The sequence below is a fragment of the Leucopleurus acutus genome, assembly GCF_964270905.1.
Source record: "Leucopleurus acutus genome assembly, chromosome: 3".
NCBI classification, from domain to species: domain Eukaryota; kingdom Metazoa; phylum Chordata; class Mammalia; order Artiodactyla; family Delphinidae; genus Leucopleurus; species Leucopleurus acutus.
This window is the reverse complement of record NC_139145.1, coordinates 128,026,977-128,049,833: the sequence shown is the minus strand read 5'-3', so window position 1 is coordinate 128,049,833 and position 22,857 is coordinate 128,026,977. Positions and strand designations below refer to the sequence as shown.

The 22,857-nt window shown below is 35.1% G+C and overlaps 1 protein-coding gene across 1 annotated transcript in view; it reads left to right on the top strand.

Annotated features, from left to right (window-relative positions):
- ZSWIM6 (zinc finger SWIM-type containing 6) overlaps positions 1 to 22,857 on the top strand; it is a gene marked incomplete at its 3' end in the record, with an annotated part of 203,647 nt that overhangs the window by 167,822 nt on the left and 12,968 nt on the right. Inside the window, exons 5-8 of the mRNA XM_082837232.1 lie at positions 12,874 to 13,053; positions 17,714 to 17,890; positions 18,159 to 18,305; positions 21,676 to 21,822. Of these exons, the coding sequence (XP_082693358.1) occupies positions 12,874 to 13,053; positions 17,714 to 17,890; positions 18,159 to 18,305; positions 21,676 to 21,822 (651 nt within the window). The remainder of the gene's footprint in view (positions 1 to 12,873; positions 13,054 to 17,713; positions 17,891 to 18,158; positions 18,306 to 21,675; positions 21,823 to 22,857) is intronic.

The window sequence follows — 22,857 nt, the reverse complement described above, 5'->3', positions numbered from 1 at the left end:
TCATTGTACTTCATAGCGAATAATTAAGTGTCCTTTGTAAAAGAACCAGTAATACTTTCAAGATACCAGCTCATCTGCTAGATGCTGGAAATGCTAAGTTTTCCCTGAGTGCTCTGTCCTATTTTTGGTTGAGTCCTTTTAAAAGGGTTTGTATTTCTGAGGGACAGCAGAATGAAGTGTTTAATCATCAAAGAGCTTTATTTTTAAAGCTACAAATGTTGCAGGAGTGTGTTGGAGGGGAAGGAGATAAATGCTCACAGTGGGACTCCGAATTAATAAAATTTGGAGGATGACTTACTCAATTTGGTTAACTTGGTTATTAAGGCTAATTACAGCTTTTGTAGTGGTGACTGTTCAGGTAAAAGACCATATCCATTATAGCTCTGAACTTGAATCTAACATTAAGAACATCCTTTCAAGATGAAACCTCTCTTTAGGGAGGTGAGCAATAAAAAAACATTACTGGCTTAAATTAATAAAGGCTTGGCTTTAAAAAAAAATTTCTCATTCTGTAACAGAAATTTTCTAATTAGAGAAATGTAAACCTGAAAATCTAGTTTTATAGCTTTATTTTTTCCTTGAATCATAGAAATTACTGTTTAAAGTTTGCAAGAATATTTAGGATCTTGTTTTTAAGATCTTGTAATCTGTTTGCATTTTAGTTTTCTCATCTTTAAAGTGGATGTATTATTTCTGATCATGGAGGATTATTGTAATGAGTTAATGAAAAGAATGTTTGTAAAGCCCTAAGTATAGTGCCTATAGCATGATAGGCACCCAAGAAATGGTGACTATTAGTGATAATAATGATTATTTAATTAAAGTTGTAATTGGTGTTCCTATATTTATTTCCTCAAAAGAACTTTTTTAAAAAGTAGAATTATATGGTTTTGTCAGTATTGTGCTGGCTTCTATAAGCTCTGAGTTTTCACCAAGTGAAAGTGAAGCTTACTGGATCATTATCACCTTGTCAGCTTCTTCATATGCAAGTCAGTCAGTCCTTCAGCATTGTATACATTGGTTAGTATTTTCCTAATTTTATCTTTGAGTTACTTCAAAAGAACTAGTGCTTAGTATAAATTTGGTTTTTAATTCTATTTTTTAAACTTTGTATTGTGCTATATCTTTAAAAAGAAAAAGAAATTGAATGTGAAAAACAATGGATTTGAGATATATATATATGTTAGGATATATAATTTCTACACTTAAAAAAATTTTTATTGGCGTATAGTTGCTTTATAATACTGTGTTAGTTAATACCATACAGCACAGTGAATCAGCTATATATATACATGTGTTTCCTCCTTTTTGGATTTCCTTCTCATTCAGGTGACATTGAGTAGAGTTCCCAGTGCTATACAGTAGGTTCTCATTAGTTATCTATTTTATACATAGTATCAGTAGTGTTTATATGTCAATCCCCATCTCCCAATTCATCCCTCCACTTTCCCCCTTGGTATCCATAGGTTTATTCTCTATGTCTGTGTCTCTATTTCTGCTTTGTAAGTAAGATTGTCTATACCAGTTTTTTCGGATTCCACATATATGTGTTAATGCACAATATTTGTTTATCTCTTTCTGACTTACTTCACTCTGTATGACCATCTCTAGGTCTATCCATGTCTCTACAAATGACCCAGCTCAGTTCCTTTTTATGGCTGAGTAATATTCCATTGTATATATGTACCACATCTTCTTTATCCATTCCTCTGTTGATGGGCATTTAGGTTGAAGTTAGTTCTATCTTAGCTTTTAGTTGACATGGTGGTGCTTTTAAGCTGATTTCCAAAATAAATTATAGGTCACTCACGTGGACTGAAATACAGAATTCTGAATTATAAAATAGACACATAGAAAATAAATAAACTTATTTTGGAAAGACATTTACATATTATTTGTCCATATTAATTTACTTGGTTGCCCTTTTACACAGAACCTTGATACTACACTAACAACCTGATAATGAAATTTCTAGTCTCACAGCACATCTTTCAGAGCAACTTTTTGATTTTAGTTTTATCTGATAAAGTATTCAAGAGTAGTAGAATTATAAGACAAAAACATCTTGGAAGAAAAACATGAAAGATTCTTAATTCTGAAGCATTACCTGTTGAATATTATAATTTTATTTTTTAAAAAGATATTTTGATGATTTGGAAAATGACTTCAGTGTAGCCTTATAAATAGAAATGCCAATTTTTGATCCAGTCTGTAGCATTCATTAGATTTAATTTAATGATTACTATGTAACTTATTTTGTGTTGTTATGTTGTCCATCAGTCCAAAATCTAAAGCCTGGTAAAGTTGTATCCCATTTTCCAATGGGATTCAGTAGGAAAGGCTGCCACTTACAGGTTCTTTAGACACCATTTTGATTTGTCTCTTGTTTTGTGACAGTATGTGGTCATGTTTCATTTGAAGCTGTTTTTCCTGGTTCTTGGAATGGGAAACGCATACGATTAATAGGATGGTGATTTGTGCCATGTCCGTTGGCTTGTAGAGAAATCCTGCAGAGAGAGCACTCATACTTAGGTCTTTGGAATACCAGTAGATAAAATTGTTTGATCCAGATATTAATTAGCAATTTTTAAAAATTTACTTTGTTACATACAGTAAAATTCCTAACTATAGTGTAAAATACATACCATAAATATTTAACTATAAAAAATACATATACCTGACATTTTTAGTTTACAATTTTGAGTTTAGACAAAGGCATAGAGTCATATGATCAGTGAAGATATGGAATGGTTATATCGCCTCCAAAAATTCCCTCACAGTCCCTTTATAATCAATTCATCACCTACTCCCTGTCCCTAGCATTGGTAGTCTATTCTCAATCCATTTAGTTTTGCCTTTTCCAAAATGTCACATAAATGGAATAATAAAGTGTGTGTGTACACATATATACCCTTTTGATTCTGGCTTCCTTCACTTAGTATAATGCATTTGCGATATTATGTGTATTTCAGTGGTCTGTTTCTTATTGCTAAGTAGTATATTATATGAATGCACCAATTTTGTTCATCCATTCACCAGTTGAAGGACATTCAGGTTGGATGGCTTTTGCATTTACGAATAAAACTGCTATAAACATTCTTTTAAAGTTTTTATGTGAACCTAAGTTTTCATTTCTCTTGGGCAAATCCCAAGAGGTAGGATTGTTGGGTCATAAGGTAAATGTTTAACTTCTTGAGAAACTGCTGAACCATATTCCAAGGTAGCTATATCATTTTGCACTTGCAGCAGCAATTATGAGCATTCTGATTGCCAGCAGCATTTTCAGGTTTTAAATTTCTTTTTCTAATATTAACCCTTATAATAGGTGTGTCGTGGTACCTCGTATGGTTTTTTTCTTAATTGAAGTATAGTTGATGTACAATATTACATAAGTTATAGGCGTACAATATAGTGATTCACAATTTTTAAAGGTTATAAATAGTCCATTTATAGTTATTTATAAAATATTGGCTATATTCCCTGTGTTGTACAATATATCCTTGTAGCTTGTTTTTGTCATAATAGTTTGTACCTTTTACTCCTCTATTCCTATATTGCCCCTTCCCCCTTCCCTCTCCCCACTGGTAACTACTAGTTTGTTCTCTGTATCTGTGAGTGTGCTTCTTTTTTTATTATATTCATTAGTTTGTTGTATTTTTTAGAGTCCACATATAAGTGATATCATACAATATTTGTCCTTCTCTGTCTGACTTATTTCACTTGACATGATACCCTCCAAGTCCATCCATGTTACTGCAAGTGGCATTATTTCATTCTTTTGTATGGCTGAGTAGTATTCCATTCTGTGTATATACACTACATCTTTTTTATCCATTCTTCTGTTCATGGATACTTAAGTTGCTTCCATACCTTGGCAGTTGTAGATAATGCTGCTATGAATATTGGGGTACATGTGTCTTTTTGAATTAGTGTTTTTGTTTTTTTCAGATGTATACCCAGGAGTAGAATTGATGGATCATATGGTCGTTCTATTTTTAGTTTTTTTGAGAAACCTGCATACTATTTTCCATAGTGGCTGCACCAATTTATATTCCCAGCAACAGTGTATGAGGGTTTCCCTTTCTCTACATCCTCGCCACATTTGTTATTTGTGTTCTTTTCGATGACAGCCCCTCTGACAGGTATGAGATGATATCTCATTGTAGTTTTGATTTGCATTTCTCTGATGATTAGTACTATTGAGCATCTTTTCATATGCCTTGTTGGCTATCTGCATGCCTTTGGAAAAATGCCTATTCAGTTCTGCCCATTTTTTAATTGGGTTGTTTGTTATTTTGATTTTCTTCTTGTTTTGTCAGTGGTTTCCTTTGCTGTGCAAAAAGCTTTGCAGTTTAATTAGGTCCTATTTGTTATTTTTCCTTTTATTTCCTTTGCTTTAGGAGACAGATCCCAAAAAATATTGCTATGATTTATGTCAAGGAGTGTTCTGCCCATATTTTCCTCTAGGAGTTTCATGGTTTCCGGTCTTACATTTAGGTCTTTAATCCATTTTGAGTTTATTTGTGTGTATGGTGTTATAGAATGTTCTGATTTCATTCTTTTACATGTAGCTGTCTAGTTTCCAAGCACCACTTATTGAAGAGACTGTCTTTTCTCCATTGTATATTCTTTGTCGCAGAGTGATTGACCATAAGTGCATGGGTTTATGTCTGGACTCTATATTCTGTGCCATTGATCTATGTGTCTGGTTTTTGTACCAGTACCATGCTGTTTTTATTACTGTAGCTTTGTAGAATAGTCTGAAGTCAGGGAGTGTGATTCCTCTAGCTCTATTCTTTCTCAAGATTGTGTTGGCTATTTGGAGTCTTTTGTGTTTCCATACAAATGCCATTGGTATTGTGATAGGGATTGCATTGAATCTGTAGATTGCCTTCGGTAATATGGTCATTTTAACAATATTAATTCTTCCAATCCAAGAACACAGTGTATTTTTCCATCTGCTTGTGTCATCTTCATTTACTTTCATTAGCATCTTACAGTTTTTCCAACTACAGGTCTTTTACCTCTTGAGGTAGGTTTATTCCTAGGTATTTTATTCTTTTTGATGTGATGGTATATGAGATTATTTCCTTAATTTCTCTTTCTGATAGTTCGTTGTTAGTGTATAGAGATGCAACAGGTTTCTGTTTATTAATTTTGTATCCTGCAACTTTTCTGAATTCATTGATAAGCTCTAGTAGTTTTCTGGTGGTGTCCTTAGGATTTTTTATGTATAGTATCATGTCATTTGCAAACAGTTTACATTTCATAATGATTAATGATGTTCAGCATGTTTTCATCAGCAGTTTGCCATCTGTATATCTTCTTGAGTGAAGTGTCTTTTCCAAATTTTTTGCCCATTTGTAATAGGGTTATTTGTTTTCTTGATGAATTTTGGGAGGATTTTACATATTCTAGATACAAGTCCTTTGTCAGATGTCTGATTTGCACATATTTTCTCCCAATCTGTGGCTTGTCTTTTCATTCTCTTTATATTGTTTTTTTTTTGCAGCACAAAAGATTTTAATGTTGATGAAGTCCACTTGATAAATTTTATCTTTTATGGATTATGCTTTTGATATTGTATCTAAGATTATCTCTGCCTAACCCAAGGTCACAAAGATGTTTTCCAGAAGTTTTTTGGTTTTAGGTTTTATATCTAGGTCTGTGATCCATTTTGAGTTAGTTTCTAATAAGTTAGCTGAGTTAATTTTTAATAAACTGTGTGTTGTAGATTTAAATTCATTTTATATGAATATCCAATTGTAGTAGCATTAGCTTTTGAAAAGATTTATCTTTTCTACATTGAATGGCTTTGAACCTTGAATTGACCATATCTATGTAGGTCTGAGCTCCCTAATCTATACAATGGTGTATGTACCTGTTCTTTCACAATACACTGTCTTGATTACTCTTAACTTTATACAAAGTCTCAAAATTAGGTGCTGGGGAGCCTTCCAACGTTTTCCTTCTTTAAAATTGTTTGGCCATTCTATATTTTTGTCGGTATGTACACCAGTGCCTGCTAGGGTTTTGAGGAGGGTTATGTTGAATATATAGATCAATTTGTGGAGAATTGATACCTTAATAGTATTGAGGATTCCAGTCTGCTTTTTAAGATTGTCTTTGATTTCTCTTGTCAGTGTTTTGTAGTATTTAGCATAGAGACTCCGTACATGTTTTGTTAGATTTATAACTTAAGTATTTCATGTTTTTTGATAGTATTATAATTGGTGCTTTTGGGGGGTAAATTTTGATCTGTAATTGTTCAATTTTAGTACGTAGATATACAGTTGGTTTCTTGCTTTGAACCTGTATCATATGACCTTGCTAAACTTACCTTTTTTGTAGGTTAGTTGTCTACAAATAGAGGCTATTTTATTTTTTCCTTTTAAATCTATGTCATTAATCTCCTTTTCTTGCTTTATTGGCCTGGCTAGAACTTCCAGTGTGATGTTGAATAGGAGTGATAGAGCAGACATCTTTGCCTTGTTTTTATCTTAGAGGAAAAACATTCAGTCTTTTGCCATTATCATATCAACTGTAGGTGGTTTTTTTTTGCAGATGACCTTTATCAGGTAAGTTATCTTCTGTTCCTAGTTTGCTGAGACTTTTATTTATTATGAAGGGATGTTGAATTTTGTCAGTTGCTTTTTCTGCATCTGTTGAAATGGTCATATGGTTCTTCTTCCTTAGTCTGCTATATAGTGAGTTACACTTTTTTAATGTTGAACCGGCCTTGCATTCCTGGGATAAACCCTATTTAGTTGTGGTGTGTTTTCTTTTTTTATGTATTTCTTAATTAGATTTACTAATATTTTGTTGTGGTGTTTTACTTTGACATGTAATTATATTTACTTGTAATGTCTTTTGTCTGGTTTTGCTATCAGGGTAATACTGGCCTCATAAAATAAGTTGAAAACCTTCCCTTTCTTCTTTTTTCTGGAAGGTATTGTATGGAATTGGTGTTATTTCTTTCTTTACTGTTTGGTAGAATTTTCACGTAAACATCTGGACATGCATTGTTAGAGATTTTAACTGCAGATTTCATTTCTTTGATAAATTTAAAGCTATTCAGGTTATTATTTCTTCTTGAGAGAACTGTGGTAGTTTGTGGTTTTTCAAGGAATTTGTCCATTTCATCTAAGCTGTAGAATTTATGGGAATAAGTTGTTCATAGTATTCCTTTATGAGCCTTTTAATGCCTCTAGGATCTATAATGATGTGCCCTTTTTTATTCCTGATACTCATAGTTTGTCCTGTCTTTTTTTGGTCAGACTGATTATAGCTTTATTAATCTTTTTAAAGAAATAGCTTGGGCTTCCCTGGTGGCGCAGTGGTTGAGAGTCCGCCTGCTGATGCAGGGGACATGGGTTCGTGCCCCAGTCCGGGAAGATCCCACATGCCGCGGAGCGGCTGGGACCGTGAGCCATGGCCGCTGGGCCTGTGTGTCCGGAGCCTGTGCTCCGCAATGGGAGAGGCCACGGTAGTGAGAGGCCCACGTACCGCAAAAAAAAAAAAAAAAAAAAAAAAAAGAACTAGCTTTTGGTTTCATTAAAAAAAAACTTAGGTGGTGTTTTCCATTTAATTGATTTCTGATCTGTTATTTCCTTTTTTCTGCTTGCTTTGGCTTTGATGTCTCATTCTTTTTCTAGTTTCTTATTAAGGTGGATATTTAGATTATTGATTTGAATCTTTCCTTCTTTTCCAATACAAGCATTTAATACTATAGATTTCTAAACTCTTTTTAGCTGTAGATCACAAGTTTTGATATATTTTATTTGCATTTTCATTCAGAACAAAATATTTTCTGTTTTCTTTTGTGACTTCTTTTACTCATGAGTTATTTGGAATTGTGTTAGTTCCCAGATATTTGGGAATTTTCCAAATATCATCCTGTTATTGATTTCTAATTTAATTCTACTACATTAGAGAATATAATTTGTATGACTTCACTTCTTTAATATTTGTCGAAGTTTGTTTTATGGCCCAGAAATATGGACTACCTTGGTAAATGTTCTTTGTGCATTTTAGAAAGTATAAGATTTTGTTTTGTTTTGTTTTTCTACTAATGCTAAGTGGAGTGTTCTATGAATGTCAGTTAGATTAAGTTGGTTGATAGTATTGTTTTAGGTATTCTTTATCCTTGCAAATTTTCTGTCTACTTGTTCTGTTAGTTATTGACAGAGAAGTATTGAGATCTCCAAATGTAACTGGATTTGTGTGTTTCTCCTTTCAGCTCTGTCGCTTTTTGCTTCATATATTTTGAAGTCTTAATGTTAGGTGCAGCATCCTCATTTAGGATTGTTATGTTTTTTGTAGAACTGACCCTTTTATCATGTTATGTTTCACTTTATCTGGTGTAGCATTTCTTGTTCCAAAGTCTACTTTGTCTGATAATAATATGGCCACTCCAACTTTGTTTTGAAAGTGTTTGCATGGTGTATCTTTTTCCATCCTCTTCCATTTAATTTATCTATGTCATTATATTTGGAGAGGGTTTCTAGTACATAGCATAGAGTTGGATCTTGTTTTTCAACCTGATTTCACCATCTCTTCTAATTGGTATGTTTAGATGATTTACATTTGCTATAATTATTGATGTAGTTCAATGTAGGTCTACCATTTAATCATTTGTTTCCTATTTATCCTCTCTGTTTTTGTTCCTTTGTTCCCTCCCTCCTGCCTTCTTTTCTCCTTCTTTGGATTATTTTAAAACATTTTTTTTAGTATTTCATTTTAATTTATCTATTGTCCTTTTTGTTTGTATCTCCTTGTATTTTTTTAATGGTTTCAGTATTACAAGAAATATACCTAACCTTAAACAGTCTACTTTGAGTTTATACTTTGCCACTTAAAAAAGAATGTAGAATCTAACAACCATATAGGTCCCTTTACTCTCCCTCCTTTATGCTATAGTTTTCATGTGTATAACATCTACATATGTTTAAAATACCAGAAGACAATGTTCACGTTTTTGCTTTCAGTTGTCATACTTACCTTAAAGAACTTAGAAGGACAAAAGTAGTCCATGACATTTACTTAGGTATTTATTATTTCTGTTCCTCTTCCTTTATTCATATAGTTCCAAGTTTCCCTCTGGTATTATTTCTCTTCAGCCTGAAGAACTTCCTTTAGCATCAGGTCTCTTGAACAATATATGTTGTTAGTTTTTCCTGATCTGAGAAAGCCTTCATTTCACCATCATTCATGAATGATATTTTGCCAACTCTGGGTTGATATTTCCATTTCTTTTAACACTTTAAAGACATCGCTCCACTGTCTTCTGTCCTGTATAATTTCTGACAAGAATAATTATTTGAGTCATTCTCCTTTATACGGCATTTCATTTTTCTCTGACTGTTTTCAATATATTTTTTTTTCTCTTTGGTTTTCAGTGATTTCATTATCACTGGGCATGGATTTTTTGGTTAGCTCAGCTTCTTTGATCTGTAAATTCATATCTTCAATTTTGGGAAGTTTTCAGTAATTATTTCTTTTGAGTTTTTCTGTAGCTATTTCTCATCTTCTTTGGATCTCCAATGATACAGATGTTACTTTTGATATTTTCCCACCTGTCTTAAGGCTCTGTTCATTTTCTTCTGATTGTTTCTCTCTCTTCTTCAGATGAGATCATTTCTGTCTTCAAATTTACTGACTTTTACCTCTGTCATATCCATTCTACTATTAATCCTATCTAGTGAATTTTTTATTTCCGATATTGTTTTTTCAATTCTAACATTTCTATTTAGTTCTTTTTTTATAGTTCATATTCACTTCTGTCAATAGTGTTTATCTTCATCTGGTGGAACATAGTTATAACAGTTGCATAAAGTCTCTGATTGATAATTCTAAAATCTGGTTCATTGTTTTTTCCCTTGAGAATTGATCACATTTCTCTTTTTCTTTGTAAGCCAAGTAATTTTGGATCCTGAACATTTTAAATACTGAATTGTAAGAGTCTGGGTCCTATTATAATCCTCCGGAGAAATTTTTGTTTTTTTAAAGCATACATTCACTAGTACATACTCAGACTTTGAGTTCTGTTTTACCTTCTTTGGGTGATGTCAGTAAAGTTTTCAAAACCTTTGCTGTGCTGCGTTGGGGCAGTCTCATGCACGTGAGGTGTGACCAGTATTTGTGCCTATTTTTGTACAGAATATCCAGGGATCTCCCTCTCTAGCTTCTGAGTGGCAGGCGGTTCCCTTTTCCCAATCCTCTCACCAGGTAGATGAGGTTTCTCTCAAGTTGTTGCTCTAATATGCCTTCTACATAGTTCCCCAAATGGGGCTAATCTTATGTGCAAGCCAGGAGAGAAAAGAGGGGGGAAAGTAACAGGAAGTCACCCCCATATGACTTAAATTTCTTCAAGTTTTATTTCCACAAACCGCTTGCTGTTGTTTACTTTTCAGAGTTCTCAGATTGCTGCTTTTTGTATTTTGCCCAGTTTTTAGTTGTAATTATGGGGAGAGATAAGCCCTAGTGGGCTTTACTCCATCTTGATCTATCACATTTTTGTTTCTAATTGGCATTTGAAAATATAGAAATGTGAATTATAAATATCTGTGGCTTAGGTTGTGGCTATGTTTATTTTCTGTTGGTAAACATTATTTGATATTTAAAATAACAGATTCTCTAATTGAAGAAGTTTGCTAATTTTAAATGTGGAAGAATGTAAAGCATCACTTTTGGACAAACAAAACATAAACAGACCATTCTTACCTGTATTATTCACTTGGTTAACACAACTGATTAAAATAAACACAGATACACATACAAACCTTTTCAAAGAAAGAGTGTTGTGAATGGCTTTGAAGTACTGGTATCTGTCTTGTTTTGAAATTGGTAAAGTAAAAACTTTTTTTTTTGGCCACATGGCAAAGCCTGCAGGATCTTACCCATGCCCCCTGCAGTGGAAGCATGGAGTCCTGACCACTGGACCACCAGGGAATTTCCAAACTTGAACTTCTAAAACTTGTGGAATATTTGCTTGAATTAGCTATCTTTTTGAAAAATGTAGAAAGGAATGATACATTTTATCAGTACCTTAATTTTTCAAATTATGAGTTATACCTTCTAAATTCATTAGGGCTTTTCCTTTGAAAAACAAGTGAACTTTTTAATTGAAGTATAGTTGATTTAAAATATTGTGTAAGTTTCAGGTGTACAGCAAAGTGATTTGGTTATATATATATATAGAATCAAAAATATATATACATATTTGATTCTTTTCTATTAAAGGTGTTTACAAGATATTGACTGTAGTTCCCTGTGCTATACAGTAAATCCGTGTTGTTTATTTTATATATGGTAGTCTGTTAGTCCCATATTCCTAATTTATCCCTCCCTCCCTTTTCCCTTTGGTAATCATAAGTTTTCTATGTCTGTGAATCTGTTTGTTTTGTAAATAAGTTCATTTGTACTACTTGCAGATCCCACATGTGATATCATATAACATTGTGTCTTTCTCTTTCTGACTTAACTTCACTTAGTATGATAAACTCTAGGTCCATCCATGTTGCTGCAAATGGCATTATTTCATTCTTTTTTATGGCTGAGTAATATTCCATTGTGTGTGTATGTTTGTATGTATGTACATACCACATCTTTATCCACTCATCGGTTGGTGGACACTTAGGTTGCTTCCATGTCTTGGCCATTGTAAATAGTGCTGCTGTGAACATTGGGGTGCATGTATCTTTTTGAATCTGAGTTGTCGTCTTTTCCAGATATATGCCCCGGAGTGGGATTGCTGGATCATATGGTAACTCCATTTTTAGTTTTTTAAGGAACCTCCATACTGTTCTCCATATGTGGCTGTACCAATTTACATTCTCACCAACAGTGTAGGAGGGTTCCCTTTTCTCCACACCTTCTCCAGCATTTATTATTTGTAGACTTTTTGATGATGGGCATTCTGACCAGTGTGAGGTGATACTTCATTGTAGTTTTAATTTGCATTTCTCTGATGATTAGTGATGTTGAGCATCTCTTCATGTGCCTGTTGGCCATCTGTATGTTTTCTTTGCAGAAATGTCTATTTAGGTCTTCTGCCCCTTTTTTGATTGGTTTGTTTTTTGTGGGGTTTTTTTGGATATTGAGCTGTATGAGACATTTGTGTATTTTGGAAATTAAGCCCTCGTCTGTCACATTGTCTTGAAATATTTTCTCCGAGTCCACAGGTTGTCTTTTCATTTTAAAGCAAGTGAACTTTTGATAAACGTTTAGTGATTTCATTCACAAAAAGACATAAATTTAGTAATTTCATTTATATAAAGGTTAATTCCTAGTTAAATCATTTAGGGAAGCATGTTTAAGTAAATTTTATTTTTAAAAGATCTGTTGATATATGGATATGCATACTAATTAACGAGCATAATAAAGTTTGAAATGCTTATAAGGAGACTGGGAAATAGTTTATTCATGTCCATTGTTATGCCTTTATGATTTTATTTTAAAAAGATACTCTTAAAAGTAAATTTAATTTTTGCACAGAAGAACAATTTAGAGTGGTTTGTTGCAGCATCCATGAATAAAATCTGCTTGTAAATTAAAGTAACAAATTGGTCCTTAAGGTTGTATTCTTTATTGACTTTTGCCCAAAATGTCACACAAGTAGGAAAGTGATTACAATTACCATTTGAAATATCTTTCATCTTTATATGTAACAGTGTTTGGATTCTTTGGTTCAAATTTGTGCTCTTTTGTCCTCTTTACATTAACCTCTATGTGAGATTTGTTGCTTGGACAAGGGAGAATTGCATTATAAAACTGCAGACTTCGGTCCATTTTGAAATGGTTTATCATTAGCTATTAGGATTGGACACTTGTAAACTTTTAAAAAATTTGCTTTCCTCTCTCCCTTTAAATTAGGTGCTCTGTGGATGTGTATAGTTTTAAATCCCCACTGCAAGTTGGAGCAGAAGGCCAGCTGGCTAAAACAGTTGAAAAAGTGGAATGGTGTTGATGTCTGTCCATGGGAAGATGGAAATCATGGCAGTGAATTACCTAACTTAACCAATGCTCTGCCTCAGGGTGCGAATGCTAACCAAGGTGAGTACACAGTGGTAATCTGCTCACTTTGTATCTACCTAATTGTGCATCTATGTTTATAACACTGACTTACAATAGATTTGGGAAAATTATTTTACTCACTTAAGAACTTACTATATAACTCACAGACTTAAAATATGTTTTGATATGAGTGTGTGTGTGTGTGTGTGTGTGTGTGTGTGTTTTAAGTTTTATGTGAGACCTTTCTATAACTTTTTTTCATATTCTCAGAATACAGATGGATATAATACTTATATATACTACTAGTATGTGTTAAAATTGCCTATTAATTATTTAGTTTGAATATATTTTAAAAAATCATGGAATGGGTGGGTAGTATATTGTAAAACAAAATATTGAGAGGCTTGAGGAGCTGTGTGTTTTTATATCTGTTGGTCAGTTCATATTTGAGCTACTATACAATTTAATCAGTTAAAAAATTCTTAGTTTTAGAATATAGCAAGTAAACATTTAATGACTGGGGCTGCAGGAGCATGGGGTGCTGCTGGCATTCAGACCAGGAAAATTCTTTATTGTGAAGGACTGTCTAGCATACTTGTTCCCACCTACTGTAGGCTAATAGTGCCCTCCGGTCTTTGGACAACTAAGAAATGCTCCCAGACATTTTCAGATAGCCTCTTAAGAATCTCAGTCTCTCATTTCTGTATTGGTTTTTGTTTGTTGTTGTTGTTTTTAAGCTTCTCCCTCTCTATTGGACCCACCCATTTAGCTCAAGTCTCTCTCATCTTAAAAAATCTTTCCTTGCCCCCATCGTCCCTGCTAGCTACCACAGAATTTCCTCCTCTCTTTCAGAACCAAATCTTTAAAGTAGTTAACTCTTGCAAATAAAAATTTCATTCACTAACTCTGTCACTCTTCTTGTGTAAGTTTGTGCTGCTGCTCCCCCTTTTTTGAGAAAACTTGGAAGACTTTAAAATTATGATAGATGCAAGGTGGGAGTTAAATGACATCAGAAGGATTCAGGAATCGAGACTGTCATTCTGTTTTCTGGCCCCATCTGGAGTTGGTACTCCTAGAAAGAGCTGGACAATGTGCTGAGAATGAAATGTGATGTTAGCATAGTATTTTCAGTCTCTACAAAGAGAGAAAATAATATGTATTACTCCATAGGGACTTGTCCAATCAAAAAGAAGTTTCAGGCCTTGGGAAAGATGATTGTCTGGCTCTCCTTTGTCTAGAGATATTTGCCTTGGGAATTCAGTATTTGAAATCTGTCATATCTTTATTGCCCATGATGATTTTATTTAATAACTTCAAAGAAAATAAATCTACCCCTTCCTCATACCCCAAGTTTTTTTCCAGAAGCTCAGAATTTTCAAGTTTAACAATTCAACATTTATTCTCTTCTATTGCTAGAAAAAGGTATGCTTGCGTCTCCATAGGCAATAAATTTTTTTTAACTTTATTATATTTGGAGTATTCTCTGTGTTTCACTCCCCATCTGCTTTTTTGTGACTGCCATCCTAGCATTTTACAGTTTACTTTTTTACTTTCCATTTGGTTGCTTTCCCCTTGGTTAAATATGAATATTTCAGAGGCTTTAGAAAACTCTTAGGAAGTGGTCCAGCCTCCGGAAAAAAAGAGTTCATTTCATTTATGGTTTGGCCCAGGGATATGAAGTCAGGACTAGTTTCTAAGGGCAATATTTATAGCGGTTGTGCCTAAAGGCACCAGGGCTCCTCCTTTTAGCAGAACACCCACATTCTCCAGAGGGGCTGTCGGAAGAGACATCCCTACAGAGGGGCTCGGGTGCTCAGCCTGCAGTACTTCTGCTGGAGGGCTGAGCGGGCTGGCAAAGGGAGAGCCTTTGGTGACAGCAGAGCCCAGCAGCCATGCCGCTGGGCAGCGAGTGCATGTGGTACAGACCATGGGCAGAATTGCATGTGTTTGCACATCAGAGTGAAAGTGAAGCACAAATCAGGCCCTGTCTTCGCTGAGATTATTTGTTAGAATTAACTGACAACATTAGAATCCACACCCTTAGAAAGAGCAGTGTGTTTGTTTTTTAAATATACCTGAATGAGAGCCTTTTTAAAACTTTTTTGGTTAAAAAACGAATATTTTATACTTTAAAATTTTTTACAAATTAGTGTTTATCGGTTATTTATTTATTTATTTTGGCTGCGTTGGGTCTTCGTTGCTGTGCATGGGCTTTCTCTCTAGCTGTGGTGAGCAGGAGCTACTCTTCATTGTGGTGCGCGGGCTTCTCATTGCAGTGGCTTCTCTTGTTGCGGAGCACAGGCTCTAGGCATATGGGCTTCAGTAGTTGTGGCTCACGGGATCTAGAGCGTAGGCTCAATAGTTGTGACGCACAGGCTTAGTTGCTCCACAGCATGTGGGATCTTCCTGGACCAGGGCTTGAACCCACGTCCCCTGCACTGGCAGGCAGATTCTTAACCACTGCACCACCAGGGAAGTCCCTGTGTTTATCGTTTCAACAATTTGGTTAAGATCATGTTTCTTTTTTCTGTTATTGCGAAAGTCAAAAAAACACAGATATCTAAGATAAAAATTGACCATAATTTTGATACTTAATCAATTTTTGTTTGTACATCTTTTTAGTCATTGTCTAGGTACGTATTTTTTTTTGTTTCCATGCTATTATAGAGCTTTATATCTTACATTTTCGTTTAAATACCAATAGTATTTAGTCTTTTTTGTTACAGTTGGTTGTATCAGACTCTTAGAGCTAACCGCTGTCCTGGTGTATGTCCTGTATGTTGCGCTATGCTCTTACAGTCACATACAAACATGAAAAGTTAAGATTTTAATTTTTTCAATGGAATCATACCCACAGCTTGCTTTTATTATTGATACCACAGTGGGTCAAACAGACAGAACTCTCATTCTTTTAATAAGTGTATAATAATACGTTGCTTTCTAAAGTCTCCTTTTAATTTTAAATTCTGTTTCTATGATCTGAGTTAAACAAAATAAATGAAATTAGAAAGCCATTTAAAAATACTCGTGTGAGATTTGGACTTTGGAATATTTGATTGATTGACTATACGAAGTCATGGAACCAGTTTCTTGTTGAGTAGGGGTAGATTTATTCTGCTCTGCAAAAAGCCGTGGTAGGTTCCAAAGGCTATTAAATGTAGGGCCAACTCTTCCCCTTTGCAAAGTGTCCCTCCGTCTGCTGCTAACAAGGAGTCTGGGCAGGGGCCAGAACAGATACATCAGTGTTTAGGCCTCTCAAATTATGTCATCCATGCATTTTGATATGTCTGCCATTCAAATACAGATGTCTAAGTCCACCTGAGACCAAGCTGAAGTAATGTCTCTTTCTGTTAAAGACCATTCAGAAGCCTTTCAGAACAGCCTAAGTAGCTGAATTTGGAGTGAGGTTATCTGTGTTTTGATCTTGACTGCCATTGCCTGGCCGTGTGACCTTGGCAAGTCACTTTACTTCTCTCAATTTTCAGTTCCATCAGCAGAATAGAGGGGTTGGTCTAGATGAGTTTTCAGAGCTCTTCTTGATTCAGTTGTATTTTGATTTTTATGATTTCCTTTATGTCTGTGCTTAGCCAAAGCTCCAGGGAGAGGAAGATGAAACTTTACCAACTAAGGAAGCTCCAGATTTTCCTTCTCATTTAGTTAAGCCTCAGGACAGTGAGGGGTGATACTTGAGCTAAATAAAGCACACATAAATAAAAATAGTTTGTTACCCTGAAGAGCTGAGGCTCTTTCTAAGGTTTCTGCCACAGTTTAAGGTAAGTCTGGAGTTGGGGACCTAAGGGGTGGGAGTGCAGGTAGAATTTGAACGATTTTTTCCAGAAGAACTGAATAATCCCAGAGGTTGGGGTAAAAATATCCTTTATTCCCCAAACATTTCTTTTCTCTGTCAGGTCCTGAAACTTGAACCCTCTTCGGAGTGTGTGCTTCTGCTCTTTTGTGATGCCCTGGCATACACTATGCTGGGGACATCACACCAGTCATGGAACCTGCACAAGAGTCAGGAGGCAGCCTGTAGGGGCAAGGTAAGTGCGCTGGTTTGTTTTGTAGCTATGTTGTGTGGCTTTGTGAAATGTTAAATATATGCATTTATGCCCTTTGGGATATAAAGTGACATTTAATCATTATATCCCAAGAAGCATAATAGTTTTAATTGTGCAAAACCGCACAATATAGTTAAAAAATACAACCAAAAGCACAACCCTTCTGCGTATTTTTAAAGGCTGATTGCATCTTCCTGAAAGGTTCCATGGCTGGTGTCTCATCTCTTGCATAGTGTTTGTGAGAGCTGTTGATCCCATCAGGGCAGTTCACCACAGCACCTCAGAAGTGGGGAGCAGTGAGTTTTCATGTGATTTTTGTGCCGAGTGCCTCCTTTCAGTGTATTTGGCATGGAAACTAGACTTGACGGTTCTTTATGCAGGATGCCTTTAACCTTAGCTCTGATGGCTGCAGAGTGTTTGTGTTTGATAAAACAAGTGAGTGAATGGTGGCTCTTTGGTCTGATTTGCCTCCTAGTACTTAGGACATGAGAATATTCACCCTTCATCCTTCTGCTTAGGGGGTGCAGGACAATGTGTGTGGGTGTGTTCATGAACATCTGGCCACAGAATGGTATGGTATGACTGATTTATTCACATGTGAACAATAGCTGACACGGCTTTCTGAATTGTGGAAAAAACAGATTCATCGAACAGGCCACATCGGACAGTGTTCACCCGAGCCATCGAGGCGTGCGATCTCCACTGGCAGGACAGCCACTTGCAGCACATTATCAGCAGTGACCTGTACACCAACTACTGTTACCATGACGACGCTGAAAACTCCCTCTTTGACTCCCGCGGGTGGCCCCTCTGGCATGGTAAGTGGCCAAACCGGAAAGACATTTCCATGACTTACTTCTTTGTTTAGTTTCTATAGCATTATTGGAGTGGGAGGAGGAGAGTTGAGGGATTCAATGGGAGATGGATGAATGCTTGGCAATAGGAGTTTTCATTCAAATCCAAGTTCAGAAATGGTTTCTTGTGTCTTTTTAATAGTATTTCAGGGGAAAACATCTTACTATTAAATCCTGTTTTTATAGATATATCTGATAATGGCAACCTTCCCCCCTTAACTTTCTGTTTTAGAACATGTTCCTACAGCCTGTGCACGAGTGGATGCATTACGTTCTCATGGGTACCCCAGAGAAGCACTGAGACTAGCAATAGCTATTGTTAACACGTTAAGACGGCAGCAACAGAAACAGCTGGAAATGTTCCGAACTCAAAAAAAAGGTAAATGTGTGAAGGAGTCTGTTTCCATTGGAATGGGATTCTTGGTGATGATGTCACTAGGTTTTATGCTCTTTGGGGAGAGAACTTTTAAAATTAGAGCCATGGTGATGGCTTTACTCACCACTCATGTGAAATATTTAATAGCTGATCTGTGAGAAATGTTAGGCATCCCCCCACCCCCACCCGTTGAATGTTGTAAGAAATAAAATTTTTTTCAAGTTTCTTAGGTTGGTTAATTTTTTAAAGGGGAGGTTTTTTTTTTTTACTGTTTGAGTTATGTCGTATGTCGGAATTATCTAAAATGCAAGTTAGCCAGATATTTCATTTTGTGAAAGAGCATTTTAATTGTGATAGTAAGGGCTCTGGGGGGGTAGACTGCCTATGTTTGAATCCTGGCAGGAGGTCCCAGCTGGGAGACCTTAGGCATTGACTTGACTATGGAATGGGGCTCGGTTGAGGACCTGTCTCTCAGAGTTGTTGAAAAGATTAAACTAGTTAATTTCTGTAAAGCACTGAAAGCAGGGCCTGACAGAGTGTGAAAGCACTATAAAACAGTTTAATTGTAATAATTTGTACATCAGGACATGATATGTATTTAAAGCGATCAAACAGAACTCCTGGGGACTGCTCTGGTGGTCCAGTGGTTAAGACTTCGCCTTCCAATGCAGGGGGTGTGGGTTCAATCCCTGGTTGGGGAGCTGAGATCCCACATGCCTCTTGGCCAAAAAACCAAAACGTAAAACAGAAGCAATATTGTAACAAGTTCAGTAAAGACTTTAAAAATGGTCCACATCAAAAAAAATCTTAAAAAAAAAACAACTACACTCCAATGAAAGCTAAGGAAAAAAACAGAACTGGATTTTTCAAATTCTGTAAATAACATTCGATGAGCTGTCAACTGACAGGACACATTTAACTCCTCTTTATCTCACTTTATTAATCTTTCAAATTTTAAATAAGCATTACTTAGTAGTAGTAATTGCAAAAGGGTTGTAAGGTGCATAGGCCCTGATCAAAAGAAAGACATATGTATGCTTTTTCTGATTAATCCGTGCACTTCTTTTTCTTCTGTAGGTGTAAATCTTTTAATTTTTCTTTGTTAGGATTGTTTTGTTTTTACTCTGGAATTTTATATCTTATTCAGAGAGAAGTAGTTTTAGTTGTGTTTTTTTGCTTATGTTTTTGTTTTATTCCTTGGATGATTTTACACACATCTAGGGTACAGCTTAAAATTATCAGTTGTTGTTGAAGTGGGCTGGAGATTGGAGCGAGTGTTTGTTGTAATTTTTGATATCCTCTATATTGGAAGTATTAAAAATGTTAACATTATCATTTATATGATGAAAGAAAATTCCAAAGTTACCACTGGAACCAAGGAAGGGGGAGCTCAGATGGGATTGGAATGTGATATCCCCAACAATCATTACTTTGTCCAGTTCTTTGTGTTTGTCATATCAACACTGGTTACCAGCTGTATTTACAAAATATGTTGCCTGGCCCTTTGCAAAATTTTTCTGAAATCTCCCTCCCCCTAAACACACACAATCTATGGCCAAAAGACATTTAGTTTTGAAAAGTATAAAAGATTGAAATACTCAGGCTAAGAGAGAGTGAAGTACTTTTTATACTGCACCAGGAGAGCTTGCCCACGATGATTATCAGAGTTTTGAAATTCATGTTGATCTCTCTGAAGAAATGTTTTTAAAATTAGTTTAATTAAAATGTTACAATATCTAAGAAACACAAAGTGTAAAAGTGTTAGTTCATGTAGGTAAGTTGGAACACATGTTAAGATAGACTCCTTTGATTGTCTTTGAGGTCTCTCTCAGACTCATTTCTCTTTTATCCTGCACACAATGAAAACTTTAATTTCAGACTATTCTTTACTAGCACTGCATATTTATATCTTTCCCTACTTTCTTTTTGTTTGTCCATATTCAAAGAATAGGTTTTTTGTAACTGTTACAATTCCAAATTGCTGTAACAGTTATTTCTTATGGGGCTAAGGTTAGTAAATGAAGTATCTTGTACATTTTCAATATTATTTGGCATATGTCAACTTTTTAAAAAATTGAGATATAATTGACATATAACATATTAGTTTCATGTGTACAGCATAATGATTCCATATTTATATATTTTGAAATGATCACCACAGTAAGTCTATATATAAATATATATGTGTATGTGTGTGTGTGTGTATATATATATATATATATATAGAGAGAGAGAGAGAGAGAGAGAGAGAGAGAGAGAGAGAGAGAGAGACTTGTTCCTAAGAGTGATGCTCATGTTTCTGCTTTCATCCTGGTTGTGTATATGAAAGCCAGTGACAGAAATTGAAGGGAAAGACCTTTCCAAGGAATCTAGTACCCACCTTCTATAAATTTTAATACATTGTGCCAGGTCATGCTTTATTTTTATGTACTAATAGTTGATAGTCCAAAACAGAAGACTTCTAAAGGAATACTGAACTTGCAGAATGGCTTTTTAGCTATTTACAAGCCAATATTTTTCTTGTATATTTTATATTATATATAGATTTTATTATAGTTTCCTTTAAGAAGGAACCACTATTATTTATAACTTTAGTAAACAGATGTAAAATATTGCATTGTTTATTACAATAATGGAATATACCTTAAAATATTTGCAGCTTTTCTCTCAGCACTCTTAACTTGAGAACTTGAAAGTTCTAACATTACGTGAGGAAAATGAAAAGGATATGTTTCATCCAAATTATATGTTATCTTCTGCTATAGTTCCCCTTTGTGGCAAAGGTCCTCTCTTAAATGACTTACAGATCCACGATAAGGAAGATTTTTATAAGGTGATAGGGGAGTAATTTAATAAATATTCATACGGAAGTTCAAGTCCGACCCAGGGTACAGCTGCCTTCTAGACTCCATTTTAGATAACCCAGTGAGCACTGACTCTGAGAGTACCTTCTTAACGTAGTTGTAGAGTTAGTTATCCAATGATAATTCCAGGGGGACTTAGTTCTCTCTAAAGCCACTCCTAGGAAGTGAGGAGAGTTGTCCTTAGCTTCTCAGGTAAAAATTTAGAATTCATTTTCCTCATACATCATAATTTAATAGTGTAAGTAGTAATGTTAACCTAGTAGCCTGAGCATATGAATTAAATAGATGTTTGAGAGCTGTCTTGGGAAGTTAGCACCATTTATATTGATTCACAGATGAACCTTTAGAACTTAAAACAGTTCACAGGTTGGGGATTTTATGTACCCTTGTTTTTTAATTAAAGAGGAATTTTGAATTGAATTTAGTATTAATTTGTCAGGATGCTGGAAATGGTAAAGCCTTTCTGTCCTCTACTTCTCTCCATGTCTCAATTCCCTTTTCTTACACAGAGCTACCCCATAAAAGCATAACCTCAATAACCAATCTGGAGGGCTGGGTTGGACACCCCCTGGACCCCGTGGGCACTCTTTTCAGCAGCCTAATGGAAGCCTGCCGCACTGATGATGAAAGCTTCCCTGTGTTCTCAGATTTTACAGGTAAAACCATTGACATTTGTCTCATGTGCTTTTTTCCCCTAAACCCTGAATGGCATTCGGTCATTGTTTTTCTTCACAGTTTGTTTTATGAATCCATATAGTTAACAGTACTAGCAGTTCGCAGGAAAGGGTACTCACACTTTTCAGGCAGGCTCCTACAAACTGGGAAAAGTCTTAGGGTTGACAATTGGCAGCATGTGTCAAGAACCTAAAAATATTTATTCCCTTCTAGTCAATGATTGTACATCTAAGAATTTATCTGCATTTATGACTGTTTTCCAGCATAAAGATACAAAATAAGGATGTACATCATGTGGGAGGGAAGAAGGATTGTCCCTTCACTACTCCCATGGTTGGATTAGCTTGGAGAGTTAAGCATCTAGCCTGTGGTGGTTGCCTTCATGGATTATGGGTGACCCAAACTCTATCAGGAGGGTGAGGGTATGGTATGACTTTGAATTCACTTTTCTTGGGAGTTGGACAGTTGAAGTTTGTTAAGAATTTCTAATAGAAACACCTTAACAGAGATAAGAGAATCCTCAAAGAATCCTTCTCTTGTGACTGATGACTCTTTGATAACAAAAAGGACCATGGAATTGAGTTACATATATGTTGTATTCTCTACTGTTTTTGTTATAAATTACAACATTGTGATAAAAGTATGGAAATTTTTTTTAACGCCAGGCTTTAAAAAATTGATAACTATTGCAGTCATCATGTAATTTTACTCTTGTTTAATTAAAAATTTGTTTACTCTTAGGTATGCTTAGTATCTCTCCTTAGATTTATAGTTTTCTTTGGTGATTCATTTTTAGTGAGAGAAAAATATTTGTAATATTCTATCCCCCAGAACATACACATTTAGTCATTCATGGTCATTTTTTAAAAGATATTGGAAAACTATATACTTTAACCTAAGAAACATGGTTTTCTGGCTTTCTTGGAGTTAAGTCAATAATTTATTTAAGAGTACTAGGTAAAATAGATCGTACTTATCAGGGTACCTGCAAAAGTAGTTTCTGAACTCTGATTTCT